At 37.3% G+C, this 25,596-nt stretch overlaps 3 protein-coding genes and 1 long non-coding RNA gene across 7 annotated transcripts in view; 1 reads left to right on the top strand and 3 right to left on the bottom strand.

Annotated features, from left to right (window-relative positions):
• The window catches only part of LOC131319081 (protein DETOXIFICATION 24-like), a 27,429-nt gene extending 16,103 nt beyond the window's left edge, over window positions 1-11,326 (top strand). The window contains exons 2-9 of the mRNA XM_058349188.1: window positions 7,015-7,264; window positions 7,667-8,208; window positions 8,437-8,523; window positions 8,621-8,677; window positions 8,776-9,014; window positions 9,149-9,267; window positions 9,857-9,943; window positions 10,926-11,326. Coding sequence (XP_058205171.1) covers window positions 7,019-7,264; window positions 7,667-8,208; window positions 8,437-8,523; window positions 8,621-8,677; window positions 8,776-9,014; window positions 9,149-9,267; window positions 9,857-9,943; window positions 10,926-11,006 — 1,458 coding nt within the window. The 5' untranslated portion in view covers window positions 7,015-7,018 and the 3' untranslated portion in view covers window positions 11,007-11,326. The remainder of the gene's footprint in view (window positions 1-7,014; window positions 7,265-7,666; window positions 8,209-8,436; window positions 8,524-8,620; window positions 8,678-8,775; window positions 9,015-9,148; window positions 9,268-9,856; window positions 9,944-10,925) is intronic.
• Window positions 1-25,596, bottom strand: part of LOC131319085 (cold and drought-regulated protein CORA-like) — a 27,938-nt gene extending 2,342 nt beyond the window's left edge. The window contains exons 1-2 of one of the 2 annotated variants that reach the window (XM_058349200.1): window positions 25,364-25,596; window positions 24,448-24,684 (exon numbers count right to left, since the gene is read on the bottom strand). In XM_058349200.1, the coding sequence (XP_058205183.1) occupies window positions 24,448-24,684; window positions 25,364-25,484 (358 nt within the window). In that variant the 5' untranslated portion in view covers window positions 25,485-25,596. Of the gene's footprint in view, window positions 1-24,191; window positions 24,685-25,363 lie in introns of those variants that run through there. The other variant, XM_058349201.1, reaches the window with a different exon arrangement.
• Window positions 715-2,790, bottom strand: LOC131319091 (uncharacterized). The gene is made up of 2 exons (XR_009197884.1): window positions 2,473-2,790; window positions 715-2,037 (listed from the first exon to the last, which is right to left on the bottom strand). It is a non-coding gene; the product is annotated as an uncharacterized LOC131319091 (long non-coding RNA).
• On the bottom strand, window positions 11,620-21,230 carry LOC131319082 (uncharacterized). Of its 3 annotated transcripts, none has more exons than XM_058349190.1 (10): window positions 21,041-21,230; window positions 18,419-18,673; window positions 18,173-18,275; window positions 16,877-16,989; window positions 15,533-15,601; window positions 14,344-14,459; window positions 14,210-14,264; window positions 13,237-13,357; window positions 11,999-12,141; window positions 11,620-11,872 (listed from the first exon to the last, which is right to left on the bottom strand). In XM_058349190.1, the coding sequence occupies exons 2-10, from the start codon at window positions 18,557-18,559 to the stop codon at window positions 11,756-11,758; spliced, it is 978 nt and encodes a 325-aa protein (XP_058205173.1). In that variant the 5' UTR covers window positions 18,560-18,673; window positions 21,041-21,230; the 3' UTR covers window positions 11,620-11,755. The 3 variants fall into 3 exon arrangements, with proteins under 3 accessions (XP_058205173.1, XP_058205174.1, XP_058205172.1); XM_058349191.1 differs by having other exon boundaries at window positions 18,419-18,622; XM_058349189.1 differs by having other exon boundaries at window positions 18,419-18,572.

Genomic DNA, 25,596 nt, shown 5'->3' with positions numbered 1-25,596 from the left:
GCTGCATATTACAGTCTTTTTTGCTCACTGCAGGGCTCGGGTTCCCCTTGCACGAAGAGGAGAGAAGAGAGGGTCTTTTAAGGATGGAGGGGTGGGGTCTTTTAAGGATGCGGGCGGGCGGGCGGGCGGGCGGGCGGGCGGGGGGGGAATAAAATGAGTGGGGTTGGGGGGGATTAAATGAGTTGGGTGGGTGGGTCCAACGAACTCCCCCTTGCACGAAGAGAAGGGTCTTTTAAGGATGTGGGGAAGGGTCTTTTAAGGATGTGGGGGGGGGGGGGGGGGAGGAAATTAAATGAGTTGTGGGGGGGGGGGGGGGGGGGGCGCATTAAATGAGTTGGGTGGGTGGGTCCAACGACGAACTTTTAAGGAGGCGGGGGAGGGGGGGAATTAAATGAGTTGGGTGGCTGGATCCAACGAACTTTAAGGGTCTTTTAAGGATTTTGTGGGGTGGTTGGGGGGAATTAAATGACTTTGGTGGGTCCAACGAATTTTAAGGGTCTTTTAATCCCCAGTTTTTCTTCTCTCTCTCCTTCTTGTGCTCTTTTATGCCGCACCATTGTACTAATTTAATAGGGAAGTCAAACAACCACCCCAGCCCTTTTCAACTTAACTACCAAATCCTGAGTTTAACTCTGTTGATCTTCTGCTGCTCTGCCTATTATTCCTTTAAGTTAAAATAAAATTTTGCAGCTACTGTATTTATTAATCTACCTACTTTCTTTCTTTCTTTTCTAAAAAGGGTTTTATCGACGTGAAATTATATAACAGTTCGGGAGTACGGCCACTTGATACTACGTATCATTTTATGACCACACATTCTTGTCTACCACCAAGTGTATGGACCCGACGGAAACGCGTGATTGTAAAATGGTCCGGAATACCACGTGGAGGTACTTCCAAAATATTTGAACAAATACTACTTCTTCTTTTTTTTGAACAGATATCTACCTACTTGAAAAAATATGATACACATGTTTATTTATTGCACAGAACATATGCATTACTTCAAAAATATGATATCACTTGTCAGTACCACTCTAGCTCGCTCGTGAAGTCCCTCTCTCTCTCTTTCTCTCGCTCTCTCTCATATCACTTATCAGTACCACTCTAGCTCACTCTTGAAGTCCCTCATCTCTCTCTCTCTCTCTCTCTCTCTCTCTCTCTTGTGTGTGTCGAGAGACCATTTACCGCAATTAAGAGAACAAACATAGCATCTCATCACACACAAAGTACGCACAGACAAAAGAAAAGAAAATCTAGCACAGATCTGTCAACTGAGAATTCGAAAAATCAGGGTGCCTTCGGACATATAGCTCATTCTTTTCTTTTTTCTAATTATCTCATGCTCACATGGCAAAATTACTCCACTTTTACCCGTGCCTATGGCACTTGCTAGCTAGTGGCTCAAACACTAAATCGATTCATTAGTATGTAGTATGTGATCCTCTTCTTAGTGGCACGAAAGAGAATTACTCGTGCTTACGGCACTCTCCCAACTAAATTTTTAAGTTAGCTACAAAGAACTGTCAATTTCCTTGTGGAAGCCAAACAAGTTTGGCTCAAAGTTTGTTTGGCTATACATACATATATGCAACAGTAAAATAAAGTAGATTGTGAAATTTTCAGTTAGCCAAACAAAGTTTCACCAACACAAAAGTAAGTGATGTAGATTGTGAAATTTTCCTTTCGATGTTCAAGTTCCAGTCATATACGCCGTTCAAACAGGGGGAAAAAAATCTACAGAAGCTCTCTACTTCACTACAAAGTCTCTGCAAATAGAAGAGAGTAAAGTTCCAGTCATATACGTTGTTCAAAAAGGAGAAAAAAAAAATCTGCAGAAGCCCTCTAGTTCACTACAAAGTCTCTACAAATAAAAGAGAGAGATGAATTTTGCAACATGCATTTTAACAAACACATGGTGGACAACAGAAAATACCTCTCATAAGCAAGTTGAAGCTGCAAAATCTCTGGCACTCTTTCTCCTCCACAAAGCCAATTTTTATTTCTGAACTATTTTTGTTTCTAAACCCAGAGTTTCTGTATTGGAACAATCAAACCCAACAAAGCAGTATGTGAAACTAATCTCCTATTCAACGAAACTTTCATGCCTTTAATGTCTCTTAGCAAGGCACCATCTCTTGGAGGCTTGAAAGATGAGTTTACTCCCCAAATCACATTACCCAAAAGCGGAGAGCATTGAGTAATCAGTATAATGCATCAATGCCCCAAATTAATCACTAAAGCACTCACTAAAGGGAACAAATTTAAGCACTCAGAATATTACAATGGGGTATGCAAACTGGCTATTTTGTCTACTATTTTGTTTATTCAACTCAGTTATTAGAACAAAGAGCGTTGGGTAATCACTATAGAAATTAAACCAAAAAATTTGGAGAGCGTTGAGTAATCACTTGCTACATGTTAAAGAAATTGAAACAAATTCAACCAAACTCCAAAATGGTTACCCATTACCTTTGCTTTCTTGGCCCAGCTCCCACCGTCCATGCAGCTGGCAGGCTTTCTTCGTCCAGCTTCCGACGGGACTCGAAACTCGAAAGATTCGAAAGATTTCGCTGGGTATCCTTATCTTACCTTCCCCGCAGGTTTCTTGGCCCAGCTTGGATTTGTCGTCGAGACCTCGGTGGAGATTGGAAAGAGCGGTGTAGAGAGACAGAGCGAGAGAGAGAGAAAGAAACCAAAATGACAACAGAAGTCGTTGTCTGAGAAAGATGAGAGAGAAAGCTGCGTATAGGGTTTTGGAATTGGGAGAGTGGCGTTTGCGCAATTATTACAAAAGAAACGTGAGCACTTACGTTACATTTACAAGTTCCTTCTTAATCTTTGAATCAAAACAATCTCAATTCTTGATTATAAATATGTATTAAAAAATTAAAAATCGACATAATGAAAATCACAAATTATCATAATTTAAACATACGATATATTTTATGTACTATAGCTTTTCTTATTGACAAAACTATCTTCTTTTCTTTTAAGAATGAATTATTTGACCATTCTGCAATGTTACTTCCTTTTAGTTTATATTAAACTTTAAAGGGGCCGTGTTACCAAAAAAATATCCCTCGAGAGAAGGAACAGAGGAGGAGTTAACAAATGCGTTTCTAAACTCTTTAATTTAGTTGTATTAAGTATGCTTGTAAAAGTAAAAAAAATATGTTCAAAATAAAAGTCAAAGAATCTGTTAATTGGAGACTGGGAGTACATTAAATTTACTGTCTTTTTCAGCTTGCTTTAATTTAAATAAAAGAGTATATAGCCCAAGTAAATACGATTGGTCAGTGGATGTACTTCCTATGACGAGTTTGATTGTGGGAGAAAAATTTTCAGTACCGGATAGATACCACGTAATAAAATAAAATAAAATATTTCTGTAACGATCCGGATTTTTGTCGTATTTTTTTTTAATACAAATTTGAAATGTTAAAACTAATTCAATAATTAGTTAAATTTATTAATTAAATTACATTATTGTGTGTATATTTGATATTACTAAAAAAAAAATTGTATTTGAAACATATTATACTTTAGAGATATACATTCATCCTTTATCCTTCGTATCTAAACGCTAATTAGAATTCTATTGAAACTATATCTCTCTCCTCCCAAATTCCACCACCTCTATACTTCTCCTCTATAAATACCTCTTTCCTCTCTCACAATACAACACTCCTAATAACAAAAAACAAAAAAACAAGAAAAGAGGGATCACACCCTTTCGATTTTCGTTCATATCACATCCCTCTATTCACGGCCTGTTTCCTCCTAGTTGCTGTCGTTTTTAGGCCTAAGTTTCTTCACGAAAGTTGTAGATGTCGTTTTTAGGCCTAAGTTTCTTCACGAAAGTTGTAGAGGGCGTCGAGAGCTTCGATTTCGACCCAAGAAACGTCCAAAACGGTCAAGAATTGATAGAGTTATCACCATTCAAAGTTAGGTAAAATTCTCGAATTCTGATTTCCAGGCAGATTTAGCGATCCTTCTAAACTTCCATTTTTCTACTACTTAGAGTGGTCTTCGCGAGAGACACAAGAATCATCCAAAACGGCAGATGTTTGGTCAAGTTATTCCAACCCTAAGTTGCTGCTAGAATATCAATCTTTCGCCACCAAACGAAAACCTACCGGACTCCACCGAATCGCCTTGTCCGAATTAAAGGTATTATAATCCATATCCTACCTTCTTCTAAGTATATTATCTGATTATGTATTGATTTTATGATTCGGAACGAAAAAAATCGATATTTATGTCGCGGTCGAGACTAGCTTCTTTTTTTTTCCTTTGTTTTCCTCGGCAGTGAACAGTAGACCACGAAGTAGGATTTGACATATTTTGTTAAAATAACACTTTGACCCCTGTAAGTATTTAGTTTTGGATTTGGCCCTAGACTATGTTTTGACTTGTTTCTTTTGCTACTGTTGTGACATAAAAATGTTGAGAATAATTGTATACTAACTGTTCGTGCTACATGTAAATTTTAATATGTTTAAAAAAACATTCACTGAACCTTACTATAGTAAAGTAATGATTATTTTAGAATGATGATTAATGAATTGTATTTTTATGATAAAACAAGGTACAAAATAAGTTACAATAATATTTATGTATTTTATTTTTTATCGAAAAATATGTTAGGCAATCCAGTGATACCTATAGACTATTATATTTCTAGAAGGGTAAAAAGTCTATGACGCCATTTTTTTTCTTTTAACTGTTGAACTTAAATTACTAAAATGAACCGTAGGTGCAAAATCATAAAAAAATCCAAAAGTAACAAATACTTTTTGTGAAATTCTTTTGTCTTTCGAACTATTAATAATTTATTGTTTCATTGACTCTTATGAATTGTTATTATTATCGATCAACTTGCAATTACTCTATTATGAAAACGTATCAAGATTGTTGTGAAGTTGGTTTGTACTTAAGCTAGCTATAGATAGGTGTACAGTGGTTCAGTTATCCTATGTGTGTGGTGATATCATGATCTGTTTACTCATCATATGAAATTACTACTTTGTCGATTAAACCGAGAATGTAGAAAGGACATTAGGGATATTGGATGACTTGTGGACTTAGAGAAATTATGTGGACGTTGTTCTAGTTAACGGAAAAAGGGAACAGATGAAAGGTTGTGGGCTAAGCAGGACCTCGGGGGTAGCTTGGCAGGACCTCAGGTATTGAGGATAGCCTAGCAGGACCTTGAGGGCAGCCTGATGGACCTTGAATTGAGGGTGGCCAAGCAGGACCTCAGGGGTAACCTGGCAAGACCTCAGGTATTGAGGGTAGCCTAGCAGGACCTTGAGGGCAGCCTGATGGACCTGAATTGAGTGGATAGTCTACTAATACCTCGTGATATTGAAGGTAGCAGGACATTTAAAATATGAGTTCGTAAGACGATGGATACTATGGTGCAGGTATAATTATGAAATGTGAGATTCAAAAGAAGGTAATTTAAAGGCTTGCTAATAGATTTACTTATTTAATGCTGGTCATTCTATTATTTCCATATGAATTGTGATAAGACTGCTTAGCTGTAAAGTAAGGGGTTGGTAGGGTTAGGATTATTCTACTGAGTGAATTATCACTCACGAATACGTTTGTATCCTGGTAAATCGGTTGCTTCGGCGATCAATTTGCCAGAGTATGCAGGATTCAATGATGGAGCAGTTTGACACAGGAAGAATACTAGGGGCAGAGATCGAGTATGCTTAGGATCTGTATCAAGACTAGAGTCGCTCTGAAGTTATTTCAATAAATTGCCAGATTTTATTAAGGTTAAATAAATATTTTTTTTGAGTCAGTATCTTCCATGAGAAGTCGGCTCAATGCTTGTCAGACCAATGTTTACTTTTGAATAAAAGTTTTGTATTTTTAATTTGAGTTGAAATAAAGAAATCCCTATGTTGATACTTCCGTATTTATTTGGTTGACTAAAGAAATCTTTTTGGAAAAATAATAATTTATGCTGCCGATATTCGTTTAAAATATCGGGGCGTTACAAATGGTATCTGAGCCTAGGTTCAACTCTCGGCCTTGGGTAGATGGGGTAGATCACTTCCAAGAACGTAAACTTGAGTTACTAATTGAAGTTGTTACCTATTTTAAGTCTAAACTATAAGTACAATTCAAGTTGTCTCCTGACCTAGATTTCGGGAGAGTACCGTGAGAAAACATAGGCTTTACTTGTTTGACTAGCAGCTAGGCTAATTGTAAATGGTATGTGTCCGGTCTATATGACGTTCCCTGTATTGATATGTGACTTGTTTGCTATTATTTATTTAATATTCCAAAAAAAAAAAAAGGGAGAAAAAGGGTGATATTTCATTATTATGATTATGAATGGTTAAAAATATGTATGCATAATAGTAATATTACTTATTCTTATAACTTCAAAATCTTTGTCTCAAAATTGATTTGTTAACATGATAATTAGAAACCCTCGAAACCCTAAACCTAACTTCGTGGGGGTAGTCGTTATAAGATTGGTACAAAAGGGTCAACGACGTCATTCTCTACCGTCATTTAGTCGACCTCAGCAGCAAGGACAATACGTGTAGCCCTGATGCCAATGACAACGTTGCCAACGTCAACAAGAATGCTTGCGCGAGTCCTTAGGTCATGCCAACGTTAACCCTCGCACAATATACTCCTGAAATCAACATAACCATTCAGCTACTACTAGCGATCGCCAACACGGCTTGTTGACACCCCTAACTCAAATTTATAAACTTTAGATGGAAGAGACGAGAAACAGTTCACACGAAAACGACAACCAGAATAATGGACAAAACGATGGACAAACCGGAGGCCCACAGCCGAACGGACAAATTGGAGTACAAGACCTGTTTCAACTCATGCAAACATTTATTACCGCCGCCACCGCCAATCCTCAACATCAACAACAGGACACATGTGTACCACCGCCAATGGGGATTATTTCAAGGGATAGGTACTACTACTAGTGTCTAACTTTTTCATTGTTATGCTCTTGTTTCCCAGGAATATGGATAATCGCGTAGAAGAGAGGCTACTTGGATCAGAAGAGGAAGGTCGTAGTGATCTAAAATGGAGGATTTGGGTTGAATCCAAAAAGATATGGAGGGTTGCAGCTCCTGGGATTTTAGCCAGAGTAACGTCATTTGGCCTCCTGGTGGTGACACAATCTTTCATCGGACATATAAGTGAATTGGATCTTGCAGCCTACGCACTTGTACAAACACTGACTGAGCGGTTTGTAATGGGGATACTAGTACGTTATTACTCTTGTTTTCTATCTTGTTACTTAGTAAGTGGCATGGTTCAAATTGTCATATTAGATTTGAATTGCATCCACTTTCGGGTTCTATTAGTCTGATGGAAATCAATGTATATGTGCCGAGTACATATGTAGTTATGTCGTCACTACATGTGGTGACCAACCAGAAAAAAGAAGTGATGAAAATTCTTCGTAATAACTAACATAAATGGTTGTTTGTGTGAGTATTTTCTCTCATTTTTGTGTTAAAACATTTCTTGATGTCAAGCAAACATGCACTCGTAACATGTCTGTTCTTGGGAGATTTTTATCGATTTAGCTCATGTAGTATACACTTAGACTGCATCTATTTTTTCTACTTTCGGTTTTTATCTACGATTGCCTACTTGCGTGCAGTTGGGAATGTCGAGTGCAACTGAAACTCTTTGTGGGCAAGCATTTGGAGCAGGGCAACACCACATGATGGGTATATACTTGCAACGATCCTGGATTGTTGATTTTGTCACTGCGACTATCTTGCTCCCTTTGTTCATCTTCGCAACACAAATCTTTGAGCTACTTGGTGAAGAAACAGTGATCTCAAAAGTAGCCGGAACAATCTCCATCTGGTTCATTCCCTACATCTACAACTTAGTCTGCTCCTTGACCATCCAAATGTATCTGCAAGCACAGCTGAAGAACATGGTCATAGGGTGGCTTTCAGCTGGGTCATTCATTTTACATTTGGTCCTGTCCTGGTTATTCGTGACGAAACTGAGCCTTGGATTACCTGGCGCAATGGGTGCATTGAACATATCTTATTGGCTAGCGGTGTTCGGAGAGTTTGCGTACATTTTCGGAGGTTGGTGCCCTCTCTCATGGAAAGGATTCTCCAAAGCTGCCTTCTCTGATCTATGGCCTCTTATAAAGCTCTCAGTAGCCTCCGGCGTAATGCTTTGGTAAATCTAGTTTTACTTTCTTCTAAATGTTAAATTCTAAACAACACATAATGTAAAAATCTTCTTTCAAGCGCAGGGCTAGTGCCTTGACTGAGCCCAGGCGAGGCGCCTTGAATTATTAACTTCCTTATTAGTTCAGTTAAGCTCTTAATTTTTTTCACTCACTTTTCATGTTGCTACCCTGCAATTTTCATAATCCCTCATCTTTGATTTCGTTTTATGTTGTAGCCTAGAGTTGTGGTACAATTCCATTTTAGTTCTGATCGCCGGATACATGTCAAATGCAGAGGTTGCCATTTCTGCCTTCTCGATCTGGTACAATCATTCACTAGTTAATAATTTGCGTTATTCTACTCGTTACTTACTCTTAGAGATTGCTCTTTACTCTCTTTCTTTTCTTCTTATTTGGCAGCCTTAATGTCAGTGCTTGGCAGTTCATGGTGTGCCTCGGTTTCCTTGGTGCTTCATGGTATGTCATGGCCGTCTTCTTTTGTTTTGACAACTTTTTTTTTTGCGGTTCCTTCACTAAATTTGGTTTCCTTTCTTATTTTTTCGGGTTGGCTGCAGTGTGCGTGTTGCAAATGAATTGGGAAGAGGTGATGCGAAAGCTGTGAAGTTTTCGATTATAGTTGTTCTGGCTACTTCAGTCCTGCTTGGGTTGGTGTTCTGCATCCTTTGTTTAATATTTGGCAGCAGCATCGGCTACATTTTCTCAAGCAATGAGGAAGTTATCGAAACTGTTGCAGACCTCTCCGTGTTACTTGCCGTCACAATGCTATTCAATAGCATTCAGCCGGTGCTCACGGGTAATTGACCCCTTGGACAGTATGGTCATTCTGCCTTGTGTCGTTGTCGTTTGAAAAATGATAATCCTACTTTTTTTCGTTTTTTGTTTCCTCGCGCATTTTCTTTTATTCACTCTTGAGACGATGTTTTTCAGGGGTGGCCATTGGTGCCGGTTTGCAGGGTACAGTGGCTGTTATAAACCTCTGTTGCTATTATGTAATTGGGATTCCAATAGGAGTTCTTCTTGCTTATGTTGCTGATCTTGAAGTTAAGGTAATAAGCCAATTGTCTAGGTCTTGAGTGTTCCAATTTTGAGGGGAAAATATTTGTCTAAATTCTGCATATTGCTTTTAGATTTTGTGATCATAAGCTTTAGCAGCGTTATTCGCTAAAAGCAGACTTGCGTAAAACACAATTTCGGTACATATTACGTTTATGCAATGTTTGAATCTTGGATTTGTCGAGGAGAAGGAAAATATGAAAGAAATGAAAATCACGGATGGCCTTTCACAATTTTTAATCCGAAAGAAAATAAAAATCGATTGTTACTAAACAAACTCCTGTTTATTTTCTTCTTGTTTACGCCGAAGAACCAAAAGAAAGAACCGAAATTTTCTTTTGCTTCTTTCTTTTCATTTTCCTTTCCTGTAATTTTCCCAAACCATTTAACTTCAGTTTAACATAACATGAACAGTTTCAAGGGACATGTTTTTTGTTGGAGTTTTGCTACTGATAGCCTGACATAGGCCTCTTATATGACCGGAAAAAAGTACGCGTTGATAGCTGTTGTTATTGGAAATGAAAAGTCTGTGCCTCTAGTTGCATCTTGTTTCCGTAACACCTAACATATTGTGATTCGTAGGGAATATGGATCGGAATGCTTTCTGGGATCGCAATGCAAATCCTTGCACTAGCCTTCATGGTATGGAGAACTGACTGGGAGTTGCAGGTAACTGAAACAGATAGATTATGTCGTAAAATCGTTTTAAGTCCCTAGAACTTTTCCTTGGACTTTCAATGTCATCCTTCGAGCTTCGTTTCTTCTATAAAAGTCCTCTAACTATAGAAATTTAAAGCCGATTTAGTCGGTTAAAACTTTCACAGACATTAACAAAGCTGACACCAATTTGCTGATGCACACTAGTATAACATGGAATGACTCAATTAGGCTGACCTGGGGGACTTGTGTTATACCCGTCCTTAGTTCTCACATATGATCGCGAGTTAAAAATAACCTAAGTGGAGAGGTCTATCGACTATCAGTTGTCGTGGTGAAAATGGAGTGTAAAGTGAAGAGTTTGCGTGAAATGAATCGATGAGTTTGCTTTGTTGCTTGATTGAACAGGCTGCTTTGTTGTAAATACCACAATTCTCAGTAATCGATCTAATTTTTAAGATCACGTTCCAGTTTTTCCAATTCTCAATGTATTCACCTGGAGTAATTATACGTATTCAAACATATCTATGTTTGTTCGCGAATACTCTTAATCCATGTTGGTCCAACAGCTCGAGACCTCGTGAAGATGACTAGTTGTCTCGTGTTCGACTAAAGTGCTAGTCGACCTAGAAATTCTCTCCGATATTGGCTTTCTTTCACCCTAGTAAACGGGACAGATATTTTTGCAATTTGCTAACCCCGCCAAGGTTGATCGATGGAGCAGTTACATGTTAAGGTTGACTTAGAGAAAGATTTGAGTCTCTAGACTTGGCGCCGGAGGACATGTATTTCTGACATTGATTAAATGGTCGCGGATGTTTCGTACAATTTTTTCCCCCTAACATTGCTGTCGGATGTTTCCTATTGCTTAAGCGGTGCTGATTTTTCGCGTTCTTCTAATCATCCTCTAGTCTTGGGCAATTTTGAAAGGACAAGAAGATCTGAAAGACGCTAGTAATTTGTGCCGCGATAAATTTTTTCTTTCATCCTGCAGGTGAGTAAGGCATCCGAACGGCTCGGTCGATGGTTTTTGAAACCCGAGGAACCAGATGAAAACCTCAATAGTCATGCTTGATACTTGGGAGAACTGGAGATTTCTCAATGAAATATCTATATCAGTAGACGGCATTTTCATGTTTCGTTAATTTCTCCGAATTTTGATTGTCCTACTCCTAGAGGTTCCAAAACTACCGTAGAAATTCGTCGGTTTTCGTTAGTTCGGCAATATGGGTAATCCAGACATCGGAGATTTGAGTTAAGCTAACTATGTTTTGCTAATAACTGTGAAATTGGGGCTCATAATTTTGCTACAGTTTGCAAGTACATACTGCCTGTGCTGCTTTTTGCTCAAGTTAAAGGTTTAGCAATGCTGTTTTATTTAATTTTGATTTTCTATTTTCTAATTTTTGAGAAGTCAATTCCCATTTCCCATCTAAAGAAAATAAGAAATCGATACGCATAAGCATCGAAAAATTGCACATTGACACAGGAAAATTGCACCATTGAGAAACCAAGTTTTCATCCGATGGGAAGGCGAAAGCCGCGAAATACAAATCCTATACGAGCAATTTTTACGGAGAAAAAATAACACATCTTTTGTAAAGATTTGTAAAAATATATAGAGACAATGACACAATGAAGAAAGAAGAACAAACAACTAACACAATGACATTAGAAACACCACAAAATTTTAAGGAACCTACCTTCTTATTAATCCAACAATGAATGATTTTCGAAATAAACAGAATTTACAATTCTATACATGATATAACATCTGATCGCATTGTTTTTTGCAATAACATTTAACAACACGTAACAAGTAAATTAAAACTTTGAGAATCGTTGTTGCAGCAGGTTGTAAGCCGGTAAATCTTTCACAAAGGATACATCCTCAAGCGCAAGCTCACGCTCTAGCTGTGTCCTCGTTGACTTCAGAACATCCTGAAGAAACAAAACAACAGCCCAAAACCCTAACACGTAAGATCAAACTTGACACAACATTGTCATTTTCAATACATAAATAATGCGGAATCAACAGACAAAATGGGTAATTGGGATGTCTTTTACATTAAATTCCATATATGAAGCCCGCTTTGCTAGCCACTGAGCGTCCATCATTTGAAAGGCAACACAGTAAAGGTTGTCAAATGCCATCTCATCTTCGATCAGTAACTCTAAGAACCGTACTCCTGCCAAAGAATTTGGCTTCCCTGCAAGAATCACACCACTCAACACGAGTTCGACTAAAAGACTAAGGTAGAGGGCACAGGTAGATAAGTCATCGAGTTGATCCACCATGCAAAAATTAAGTCATTCTATGACATGAGTTCGTGGAGTTAGCAATACAATGATGGTCATTCTACATTTCTACGGATACATATACGAATATGGACATGGGGGGACACGGACACAAATGTGAACACGACTACTCTCAAAACATAAACATAGGAACAAGGACAAGGCAGGGGACATGGTTCTAAAATAATTCTTTTTATTATGCAAACCTACATTGTAATTACTAAATATTTAAGTTAATACTCCTATCTAATGCATTGGTGAGGTGACTGATGGTGTATGCAGTATGCCTATGCACATAAACAAATGTTATATATAACACTTTTCGCTCAATACTTCTGAAATTATAAACATTTTACAGCAAAAAAGCTTTTAAAATTTATAAAAATCACCCTGCCGTGTCCCATGTGTGTCCCCAACGTGTCCTCAACGTGTCCCACCATACAGAAATATTATTCCCTCCGTCCCATTTTGACAATCCCATATTCCATTTCAGGACTTCCCAAAATACATGTCTACTTCTCAAAATCAACCATAGAAACTTGGTAAAATTCCATTGTTACCCTTATATTTTAATTGAAGTACTATTACCTGCATCAATCAAATCACTTTTTGATAGGTCATAATTGGTAAGTTACATACTTTTTGATGTAATCATTACGCTCCCTTAAAAAATGTAGGAATCCCCAAATGGGACTATCAAATGGGACAGATGGAGTACAATTTAATTGACACGTCACGTGGCGTGTCCCATACGTGTACCCGTGAGTCCCCGGCGCCACTTGTCCCCAGAGGTTCCGACATAGATACAGCAATCTCTAGAAGTGTCGGTGCTTTATAGCCGTCATTCTCCACAACTCCACCTAAGCTTTTAAACTTTGATACAATTTTTTTAACCATTGAACATCATCTCAAGTTGCAGATCTACATATGATGTCATCAACAATGAATGCACTAGTTATGCAACTCAACAACAAATAGGCCCCCCTCAATATAAGCTAATCAATTACCTGATTGCAGATCCAACATTTGTGCCAACATGAATGAAACATTGATGCCGGCTACAGCAAAGGGATACTCCCACTCAGCTCTGCTTCCATCTCTTTTGTGCAACAAGTTCTGAAATGCATCCTGTTAGAGGAGAAAAAGGTCATGAAAACTACTTCCACCCTGAAAAGAGATAAAAACCAAAATCTCATCACATTTGTTCAAAACAAGCACAAAGTCGTGAATACAGTAAGTAGGACGTGCTTTTGAGAAGTACTATGCAAATTGAAACATAAAGCTTAGCAGAGTACCACTGTCCAAAGGTACATTTGCAAGTGTGGCAGATAATTTCAGGTGTCAGTGTTACTTTATACTGGCACATGTTATAAACATAGTTCTCAAGACTGCCAACTAATTGTAATCCCAAAATGAGTGCAAAACTTCCCTTAAAAAAAGAGGTTAACAAGTCTAGATCACCTTCTTTTTTTTTAACTGCAAGTCTATATCACTTAAACTTGCAATAAACACACATGTCCACATCAGCAAATCATAAGGCATTATAGACCCTTTTCTTAGGGGCAAAACTTAAATCATTGTTTTTTACACTTAGTTTCTTACAAGGCGTGGCGTTCTGAGATAGATAGGAAAATCAATCTTTCATCACTTGGATTAGTACTATTTCTTAACAACAAGTACACCATGCCTATGAAAATGCATAAATCGTCAAAAAAAAAAAAAAAAAAAGGTTTTATGAAAACAAAAACAAAAAAGTACAAAAAAGAATATAAATCATGCAAAATATTGTCTTCAATTATAAATTCAGACACGCATGAATGAGAATGCAGATCAACTAAATTCCATATAGAAAGGATAAGCACTAATAATTCGGTCATTTGATACATTGCAAATTATAGCAAAAAAAAAAAATCAATTCTGTGAAACCAAGGTATAATCAATCACCAAGTATATACCCAACGAAAAGGAAAGTAAACAAACCGGGTACATCTTAGCAAAAAAGATAAGATTCTCCAATGATATGTAACCGCCACCCCTGAAATAACATTAAAAAATTATATTGCACAGTGACTAACACGATTTATATCGTACAAACCTGCACCTACTTTACTTACCTGAAATCTGTTGAAGGATCAGATCCTTGCCAACCCATGTCCTTCCAAAGCTCTGACTTAAGGGGTGGGAGATCCCTGTCAGGGTAAGCTAATCTCCATAGCTGTTTAAGTGCATCCTGCAACGAGAATATCAGTTTCTGTTACAACCTTACAATTTGACACTCAAAATCATTGCTCATCTAACTAACCATTATAAATGAACTACGCATTGCATTGCGACTACATCAAACAAACTAGAAGGAAAATATGTTTTACCAAACAAATCAGTGTGCTCATGAATCCATATAGATACTAAGAGAAAAGCTAGGACCACACCTCTATGCCCCTATATCCTCATTCCTCACTTTATCAAACTGAATTATCCCTAAACACTTTAACTCTTGGACATGAATGAAATAAAAGGCAAGCCCCTCCATATGAAAAGGCATTAGTATTGATACCAGCACACATTAACAACATGCCGCGAAATGATAAAGTACCATCAAATTGTATCTCATTCTGGACTCTACTTCCAGTACAGATAGATATACTTTACCAATCTCAAATTTTAAGAAGAGTTCCAACACAGAACATTTTAGTTTACAATTATAAATGACCACGTAACCATATAGGATATTTGATGTCGGTTTCATTGTTCTCATTGTTTCCAGTTTTAATTTTCTATTTTTCCAAGTCAAAATGATTAAACCTACCTACTCCACATTACATCCTGAAAATAGCCACTTATCATAAAATTTTCTTAGTAACAATCTTGGAAAAAGATACTACCAACCATATGGACATACAGTGTACATATAACTGTATAAGCAGCAAAATTTGAATTCACTGGGAGAATGCCAAAGACATCATATAACCACTTTTAGGGTTACTTTTATGCTGCTGAACATATCTATTCACATGTTATTAGAGATCACGAGCCAAGGACTCTAGGGTAGCTTCAACTTATAATTTTGTTATATGGACAATAATTATATTGACTTCCATTTTCTGCATTGTTATGCATACACCTTACACCTATGATAATAGAGAGTTGAATAGGAGGTTCATTTTCATCCATGGCTGTCATCTTTGGTGTGAAACTGGCAGAATGAATGTTTTCTATCAGAAAAATAGAAAAACAAAATGATTATGAACAGTTTGAAGCAGAAGGAATGTTTGCAATCAGAAAAATAGAAAATTGAAGGCTTACTTGATGTTCCACAAGAGAACCATCGAAGGGAACTTGAAGCCTTTGCTGGAGATTTTTGAGTCTTGCCTCCTAAAAGCATACCGTATACAGCATCAACAACAGGAAATGGAAAATGCATTCAGAAAGAACATAAAACACAAATACACTCTTCAACAAGATTGTGAAGCATCACTCTTCAACTCGTTAATGCTAAAATAGCTATAACTATCTAATAAATAGAGGAAGTGCAAAACAACTTCTACTTTTGTCCCTCAGATAATAACACAAGCATACTATAATGAGGAAAATTCTAGCAATTGATGATTGGAAAATGCCACTGAATCAAATAGAGAATGAAGACATAGGATATCGGTAACTAAACAGTATCAAAATGGGGTTTTATAGTTGGCGGAAAGAATAAAGTGGTGGTACTCATCGGCTCTCCAAAAGCATAAGACGGTCTCTGCAGAAAAAAAGAATACAAAACAAAAGACTTCAAACATAAAAGCAAAGATAAGAGTTCAATTTGTTGCAATAACTAGAATGTATGATCACGCAGCAACTGGTGGAAGCAATGGGATGTAATATTGATTCCAATCACAATAAGGTCATATTAACATTTGCATACACCGCAAATATCACTAGATTGGTTATAGACCAACTTGTAAGGGATTAATAGAGGTCCAAGGGATGTATCCAATTTGACGAACATATATTTCCTAGGAACAACAACGTATTTTTGCAGGAGGGCTTGATGACATACATGTGTTTGATGTTCTAGAGTCCTAGACAGCATCCCTTCCTATCACCTGCTCTGGGGAAGGACTTGGTTGCATAAATATATAAATATGACGCTATCCGTCCTCCTTTCACCCATGTGCCAAGTTTTGGAGAGGCAAATAACTGTTTGGTAGCCACTAAGGAGCTAGCCTTTTGCCAAATAGGAAGCACGCTATGCTTATGCACAGAAATTCTTTTCAATCAGTTTATATAGCCGGACAATTAAGACTAGGGTCCTATTTTAATGATCAACCAGAACATGAGTGTGATACTTTATATAAACTCCCAAAATAGGTAGAATTATGATATAATCCGGATAGAGGAATAAGAAATGTAGCAGAGAAGATAATAAGAATGTTAATTACACCCTTGCAGTATTACTAGAAACCTAAGTTCACAAGGCGTAAAAAGATACACGTTAAACCCTTTTCAAATATCGGGCAGGTGTATTTTACAGCCAAAAATATTTTTGCATAAAATATTTGTTTTGTGAACATATTGAGCATCCATTTCGTTTCCAATAACTGGAAAGCACAACAATACCAAAAAATTCAGTCGCTCAATACATGGTGGTCTTTCTGTTACCTGTAAAGGACTAAGGGAAGGCACAAGAAACCTCTTGGTATGTCCATCTTGAGCGCCAGAATGAAAGGGCAAAAGCCGTCCAATAAGTGCGCCAGATCCAACAACAAAATTTGCTATGAGAAACAAAAGAAAAAAATTTCAAAATCAATACATTTGAACCTTCAGACACTCTGCAGACTCTAGAACCTTTTTCAACCTGCCTTCTATACCAATTTATCAAATGTCATTAGATAACGGCAAGAGGTAAGTGAGAAAAATTGTGCCAGAGAAACAAGCAGAACAATATTTATCTACTCTTAGTGGTACTGCGAATCGGTCAGAACTGTATTGATTTGTAGTCAACTTACAATAATGTACCTCATGACCATAACAAAATGTATTTTAAGTAAACTAAATAATATTTAGCTCAAAAATACATAGCTTCAGTCCCTAGAAACTATGGTGACTTGGTGAGTCAAAAGAACAGAGATTTATTTCTTCATTCAGTAGAGCCATGGGTATAATATCAACAGCAGATGGAAACCAAAGAAAAGAACTTCATTTCAAAGATGGGGTCAATGGGGCTCACCAGATCAGTTTCAACTTTTCAATATCTATAACTCGCTCTAAAGTCTTCAAAATATATAACTTTGTTTGGTTTGGAGTTTTGAGAAATTTTTTTGATGTAAGGAGTGGTAATGAGTAGAGAGAGATGAAGAAACTTATTGAGAATCATGCAGAGAGTAAAAAAAAATTCAAAACTTGTAAGTAAACAAAGTGAATATGTTTGACATCTACCTTTGCATTCAAGGGTACACGAACAAAAAAAGGAATGAAGAGTTCAACTACAATTGGGCGGGTTGATAACAACTTGCCCATAGTTGAAATAGGGGAATGCCAAAAAGAATTTCTTCCCAAATACAATTACAATAGCATATGAATTCCTGAAAATTTTAATTCTACATTAGTAATAACTGTATGCAAGTAGCTCCATGTTGAGAGCACAAGTGCAAAACCATACCCAAATTACTTGAAATGGTATAAATAACACATCCAAATCCAATGCAGATTTATTTCCCAATGAAAATAAATAAGTTTACATTTGGTTCAAGTGTATACCTGTCAATATATTTTAGCACCATAGTGGTCTGACTGTAGAACCAGTTAATATCAAAGAAAAAAAGGTGAACAGCTGACAAAATTAATGATCATTCCACAGGCTATTGAGTAATTCTAGTAGAGTCCAGCTAATGGATCTCATTTTCTTTTCCATGGATGGTTTAAATAGCAATAATGTTAAAAAAGAAAATCACATACCTAACCACTGTGTCCACTGGGTAATTATCTGGGAAAATAAAAGCGTCCAATGGAAGTGTTCCTTCTTTCGTTCATCATCCCAAATATCTGCAAGTGTGTCTCCCTATAGCAGAGATAGATAACAATAAATAACACACATTTACATGTACGGTACTTCCATCCCAGTAACCAAAAAACCAAGCAGAAACACAATAGGATAAAAGAAAGCAAGAGAGACAATCGGACAACAGATAAACAAAAACTCACTTCTGAGTGCCCGCTTTCATGTTCACAATTCCCAAGTAACGGTTCATCCAAACCTTCCAGCCCTGACGTCTCCAAATATTCATTTCTTTTCCCATTAACATCCCCATGGTGAAGTCTTCTCCTCAAAGTTTGTGATGTCATGTGTTTAGCTGGACTGTTGGATCATTCCAGACTAGTGTTAGCTTAACATGGAACCAAATGCCACTGCAGTTTAACAACCAATACAAACTTCACCCTTTGTTACTCCAGCTTTGTCTGAAAAGTGATAACAATCTACTGGATGAAATTATCTTCTCATAACAACTCCTGACAGACTATAATTTCATGGTCCATCTTGCAATATTAACTCAAAAGAAACAAATATTACAAGGTGCATACGATATTCAACTCCCACATTAAGCTGTTTGATCTTAATAAATGAATTTGAGCTATTTATTTGGTCCATAACAAGCAGCACTTGGGTATTGCCAACGACGACTTTTTGGTCATAACAAAAGACAATCGCTATGAGCCATAACCAACCAACAAAACTGGGATTCAAAATGAAACACTTGGTTCCTAACCCACTTCGATTGAGGTGGTCCCACACCATTTCACCCACTAACAACACCACATCCGAGCATATAAGAACACTGCTAAGGTCATAACCGGACATATGGTACACATGGAAAAAGGGATTGCACTATTGTATTCTCTACACATCAGCAATTTCGTCTGGAATGCTCCTTAATTATTTCATATAATATTGTCTTCCATCACAAGTCCCAAGTACATGCCCGGAGGGTACTCCTAATGAGTGACAGTCGACTCCCATATTTAACGCATAAGAGGACCATTATTCCTGACTGTCACTAAAAAGATAAATAGAACACATAAAAGGGAGAAAACACATCTTATAATCTAAGTACTAAGTATCATGACCAAATTTTCTGAGACATTATATAATGCATGAAAACTGAATGGGGTCTCCAGGCCTGCCCTCTCTTATGACTTCCGACTTCGATTTAGAGGTATGGTTTCATGGCGTAACGTCTCTTGAGTTCCTTGGTTTTTGGAGGTATAGGGGGGCCACTATTTCACTAGTATTCAAATTTTCTAAGAGCAAGCACTTTGTGCTACATTGCCCAAGGTTATGTTTGCCTGCAGCCCTCCCTTGCCCATACCCCATCGACTAGGGATTACAAGGTCACTGTTATAGTTGAATTATATAATGCATGAAGTGAAATGAAAATATAATCATATTAGTGCCCATCAAGAAAGAGTACAAGTTGTTATATCAATCAGAAGAAGAAATAAAGAGAAGAAAGAACAAAACTGCACCAAAAATTACTAGACAATGGAATCTCCTTTAAAGCAGGAAATGCTGAATCCAAAAAGTTGTCTTACTCCTTAAAGCCTGAAAGTCAACATCAATCTTAGCTCTTTAATTCAAGGAAACGTCGAGGAATCGTTTCCCCCTTCGTTCAGATTCATTTTAGCTCTTTAAATCCACAAAACAAAAAGTTGTCAAACATGGTTTAAACAAGCAATGCCACCATACAAAGAGGATCAAACATGGTCTTGGAAGTACGTAACACAAAAGCCCTCAATAACACCAATCAGTTTTAGAAAGCCAAAAGATTGTGAAAGTGCTGTGAATATGGCCAAATCAACAAATACACATCAAGCACAGATAATCAAGAACAGACAACAGAAACGCAAGACAGATTTTACTTGGATCCGATCAGCGTGTTGATTTCCACTGCTCACACCAGTTCTACTATGTAATTCGAATGAAGATAGTGCAAGATACATCGAGTACTGCATAAAGCAAGTATTTATATCCTAAGATCTTCATCACCAATTACCCCAATACCTCTGTTTAGGATTTGGGGGAAGGGCACTGCCCCCTGGGCCCCCACGACCTGACCGGGCAGGACGAATTCAGAACCATCAGCAAAGCACAACCCAAATCGAATCAGGCTTCACAAACCCAACAGAAAGGTGGTATGAGAGTGCAAGGTCGCGCGTTTTAGACTCGCAAGGGTGGATTTCTGGAGAAGGGGTAGTGGTCAATTGCTGGATTGTTAGGGTAACAAGCAATCCAATCCTTTCTCCGAGGACCTCCCCAAGGGCTCAAAGGCCTGGGGGATAACATTGACCATCAACTGCAATGGAGCTTGAAACCAAGCCCCAATCCCTTCCCAGCACCAATTGGTTTTTCAGGAGATATTGCGGAAGAAAGAGTTCACCGAGTCGGAGACTCCAAAATCAATCATAATATTGAGAGACAGACAGTCCAGCTAAAAAATTGCGTCACACGCAAAGGGCAACAAAGAGAGCAAAAAATCAAACTTGTTGCACTAAATTGCAACAAATTTTTATGCATAACAGAACACGAATCGCGGATACAATAGGATACATACCCTAGAACAACCAATTGTAAATTAAGAACAACTTTATGACGTAGACAATTGAAAAGCATAAGAATTAGAGGAATGCTCGACATGAATAATTTCTTAGCCCAACAACAGAGCCTTTCAATTCAAAACCCTACGATCCAATTACGTCAATACAAGTTTGTGCATACAATATATATATATAGGTATGATGTTGAGAATAATCTGTATTGGAGGTGCTCACCAGAGATTAGAAGAGGCTGGGATCTGTGAGTGTCTAGAAGAGATCGTTCGAATACGAGGTGAAATCTAACAATCTATGAGACGAAAACTAGAGAGAGAGAGAGAGAGAGACGTATCTGGGTAGGTTTAACGGCAGGGCTGACTTTCCAAAGCCGACGACGCACGGAAGGAAAAAACGCTAATGCGCCTGGACGGAATGCCTGGATTTGACTGATTTGACTTAATTATGTTACCCTCTCTTTTTTTTATTTAATCGCGACGCCTTTTTTTTTTTTTTTCCTTCGTGAGACGTTAGGAACTTACTAGGATTTATGGAGTACTAGATTACTACGATTGTCAACTTCCTGTCAAGTTGAACTCCAAATTTCACGATTTTAACTTTTTTATAGCGTTTACACGCAAATTGCACCAAACCCCAATGTCGCGACTTTTCTTTTCATCTCGGATTTGAATTTACAAGAATTTATGATAGGTTGAAAAGAAAAATACATCCCCTCATATTTGGTGGACTTTACTGGATTTAGCGTACATATTTTTTCTTTTGACAATTTTTCTCGTTATGATGTATAAAAAATGAAACAAAAATATATCATATGTGAAACAAGTCAACATAGGAAATTGATATTCACACTCCTTTTTTGTTATTCATACTTTTTATTTTTATTTTTTAGTGTTAAAAGTATATGTATATTTTTGTTAAAAGACAAAAAGAGGTGTGGATAACAAAAAAAAGATGTAAGTATCAATTCCCTTCAAAATAAGCACAAAATAAGTGAACTTGTAGCTTAGACCAAAGGAAGGCCACCATTGGTTAGCAGAGAATCGAAAAGAGAAAGGGAAAAGGCATTTTTGTTTGATTGTAAGAAGGGCAAGAGGAGGAAACTTCAATTCTATCGATCCTTTTCACTTTATGCCTCACCTAAGCAAGAAAAAGAAGTGGAAAACCCCAATGTTTTTGGCTAAGTAGCATGAGAAAATTAATAAGTGTTTATCTTCTATGAGGATGTATGTTCGAATTTTACGAAGAACAATCATTTCAAGTCTCCAGCTCATTAGAGGGTTTGCTCGGTCATTAATTTTAAGGCTCTGAAATTAGCTAGTTGAGATGTGCACAAGCGGGCATAGATATATATAGTATATGACTTGAAAAATACTTTCGTCGAAACAACCAATACCTAAATGCGAGAAACAGCTATTAGACTATCTTCAGGTCATGTTGCAAGCCAAAAAATACACTATCGAATTCTTTGGACACATATAATTAGGAGCTCATAGCAAATAAATAATCTCACACTCTGCATCTGCTGCTCTCTTTTTTCCCCCCAATAGAGAAGACATTATTTGTAAACCAAAGAGGAAGGATTTGTCATAGTTGCAGTTCACTTCTTGGTTTTCACTTTGCCAGCCAAATCATCCATTTGATTTGTACCATCTGCTCTTGGAGCTTGTCGGATTAACTTGCGCGCGCCACTTGCTTCCGACATGTATTGACCATTTGCATGGTGTTGGACAAGGCATTTCTCGGAAAGTTACGCAAGACACATGAGAGGTACGTATATATATAGCATCACATTCGATATCGGCGCAATGGTAGGGCCAGAGTTTTGGGTTCATTTCAACTTCACAAACATCGCAATAAAAAGTACTCTTCTTAATTAAGTATTGAGATCTCAAGTGAGTGCGAGAGGATCTGAAAAGAACTCGATTGTGCAGGTGGTTATGGGACTTGAAGTCTTGAACAACAGAATAAAGTTGTCAATTTTCAAAAGTGATTGTAACCAGGGAAAAATTTAAAATACCCCCAACCTTTACTTCAAATTTCAAGACTCCCAACATTTGAAAAAAATCAATATTACTCCCAATGTTATCTTCTGTTAATCAAAACACCCCTCCCGTCCAAATGACTGACGGATTTCGTTAAAGGCTCCGTTAAATAGCGTCCCGGTCGAATTTTGATGATCTGAGTCACTCAATGTGTTAAAAATGTGATTTTATGGGTACCCGCGAAATATCAACAAAATAAAATGACCGGGAAGAGCTTGATTTGAGCAGTTTTTTATTGAACTGTTCAATAAAAAACTGTTCAAATGAAGCCCTTCCCGGTTATTTTTTTTGCTGATTTCTCGCGGGTATCCTAAAATCACGTTCTGAACACATTGAGCAGCTCGGATCATCGAAATTCGATAGGAAAGGGGAGGTGAGACCGAAGCAAAATCCGGACGTCCTGACTTGAACAAAATCCGGATCGGTCCGCACCTCCCGTTTACCGATTGAATTTGATTAACAGAAGACAAAGCTGGGAGTAAAATTGATTTTTTTAAAAGGTTGAGAGTCTAATTGAAATTTACAGTAAAGGTTGGGGGGTATTTTGAAATTTTTCCTTTTAACAAACTAATTAATTTTTTGTTTTTATCTTTACTTGCAGATTAACTAAATATTAACTTGGATGTAATTAGTTTTTCAATTTTTACACAATCCCCATTGTTTGATTCATGCCAAAATCTTTGTAGTTTCTATAGAATTGGCCTTGTATTAAAATACAAGGTTGTTTGTCTATGATGTACTGATGACAAAATTGCACATACGTAGACTCATTTATCGTGTTAACCAAATAAACTTGCAACAATTTTGGCCGTGCGCAATAAGCCTCCTATTCCCTGAGTTTTGTATGCAACTCACTATCGATATATAGTCGGAAAAATAAAAACAAAAAACTCGATTTACAACTTCAGAAATTTCTCATATTAATTTGAACTCTGCTAAATGGAGTCAAATTAATATCCCAAATTGCAGGGTTATTTAAGAGCTGGTTTTGTTTAGCAGATACTCCATCCAACCATACCTAAAAACTCCAATTACGAAAACGTATTTCAAAATCAAATCATTGTTTCTTTCTTTGGACAAATAAATTAAAAGTAAATTATGCACCTACAGATAAAAATTATTTATATTTTCAGAGATTTTCTATACTAATTACAAATAATTAATAATCTTACTACATGTTAATATTTTCAAATTTATGGAGGGGTCGAGCCCCCCACAGGCCCCTATATACCTCCACCAATGCTCATTGTGATACTTTCATACTTTGGATTTTTTTAATCGTTGTAAATTGGTTATAAAAAAAAAAAAAAACATTCGTCGTAAACTTGTTTAATTCAATGCTAGTAATAAATTCCTTTCTTTTGCCGATTAAAAAACATTCAAACAATACTACATAATTAAACACAACTTGAAAATCAAACACAGAAAAATACAAGCCATGCCCTAACAGAGGAACTACGTACTACATGACTATAATTGATCTGAAGGGCCGGATTAGATTTCCACCTTTATTCATACATATTTTAACTCAACCGCCTATAATTTAATTCCCTTCTTCTTCGTAACCGCCTCCTCCATATCCACCTCGGCCACCTCCATAACCGCCACCTCCATATCCACCTCCGTAACCGCCACCTCCATATCCACCTCCGTATCCGCCACCTCCATATCGTCCTCCGTATCCGCCGCCTCCATAACGGCCTCCATATCCACCTCCGTATCCGCCGCCACCATATCCACCTCCGTATCCGCCTCCGTAATATCCACCACCATGATGATGATAATACTTGGAATCATCTACTGCATTAGTCTGTTGATCAGCTGCACAAATGATATATATATGCTTGATTAATAGTTCAGAGGTGATTAGAAACAAGCGTGAAAACAATTCTAGTATGAATGAACATACTCCATTAAAGACAAGGCAAGTGAGGTGGCTTGCATTGACAGGTCATAGTGTTAATTATTAAATTGTCCAGACCAATCAATATATTATTAACTAGTAGATCAGTCGTTTTGAAGTTACTTGTACTCCAAGTACTTGAATTCAAGTGGCAGGAACCCTAATTGTGCTATACTAATAATGACTTTAAACCAAAAAAAAAATTGCATTTTTTTTTTCTTTTTAGAAGAGATCAATCCAAATTAAGAAGATGAGGTACGAAGATTATCCTGCAAGTATATATACATGAGGATGCTATTGCCCTATAATCGTGTGGTGTTTAGCATGTTAAAATTAAAACTTAATTCAGCTTTCTAAAAGAGCTTTAAATAGTGATCCATTGTTTTACCACACTACGCTAGCATTCTTGAATCCGTGAAGTTGTAGGATATATACGAGTTAATGACGTGATCAATCTCGGAAACTAATTAATATCAGAATAACTAAAACACCTCTACGTGAATCTTTTTCTTAAGGGACAGAATCAAGATTTCATTGCATGTGTTGTGCCATGAAGAGAGAGGAAAATCAATGAATTCAGTTATAAAATAAACTCACTAGGCATAGGAGTAGCAGAAGTGGTAGTAGTCTCGGCCAAATCCCTGGCTGTCACCTCCGAGGTGAAGAGAACAACAACGGCCATAAAAAGGCCCAGGAAAACAATTGCTTTCGAACCCATTTCCCTCTTTAGTTTCTTTTGGTATTTCCCTCTTTCGTTGGTTGGATGGAATGAAATTGAAGTTCGATTTCGATGTCCATTTATAGGCTCGATCGGAGAGATTCATGTGGCT

The sequence above is a fragment of the Rhododendron vialii genome, chromosome 3a (assembly GCF_030253575.1).
Source record: "Rhododendron vialii isolate Sample 1 chromosome 3a, ASM3025357v1".
NCBI lineage: Eukaryota > Viridiplantae > Streptophyta > Magnoliopsida > Ericales > Ericaceae > Rhododendron > Rhododendron vialii.
The sequence above is the reverse complement of the archived record's forward strand: the minus strand, read 5'-3'. Positions and strand labels throughout refer to the sequence as shown.

Bases quoted from the DNA above. Each gene is read 5' to 3' on its own strand.
- LOC131319082 (XM_058349190.1), bottom strand. From the start codon at position 18,559: ATGACATCACAAACTTTGAGGAGAAGACTTCACCATGGGGATGTTAAT. The intron at 18,276-18,418 runs GTGAGTTTTTGT...TCTCTGCTATAG, and splicing joins ATGAAAGCGGGCACTCAGAA to GGAGACACACTTGCAGATAT. The intron at 16,990-18,172 runs GTATGTGATTTT...TGTTTCTCATAG, and splicing joins CCAGTGGACACAGTGGTTAG to CAAATTTTGTTGTTGGATCT.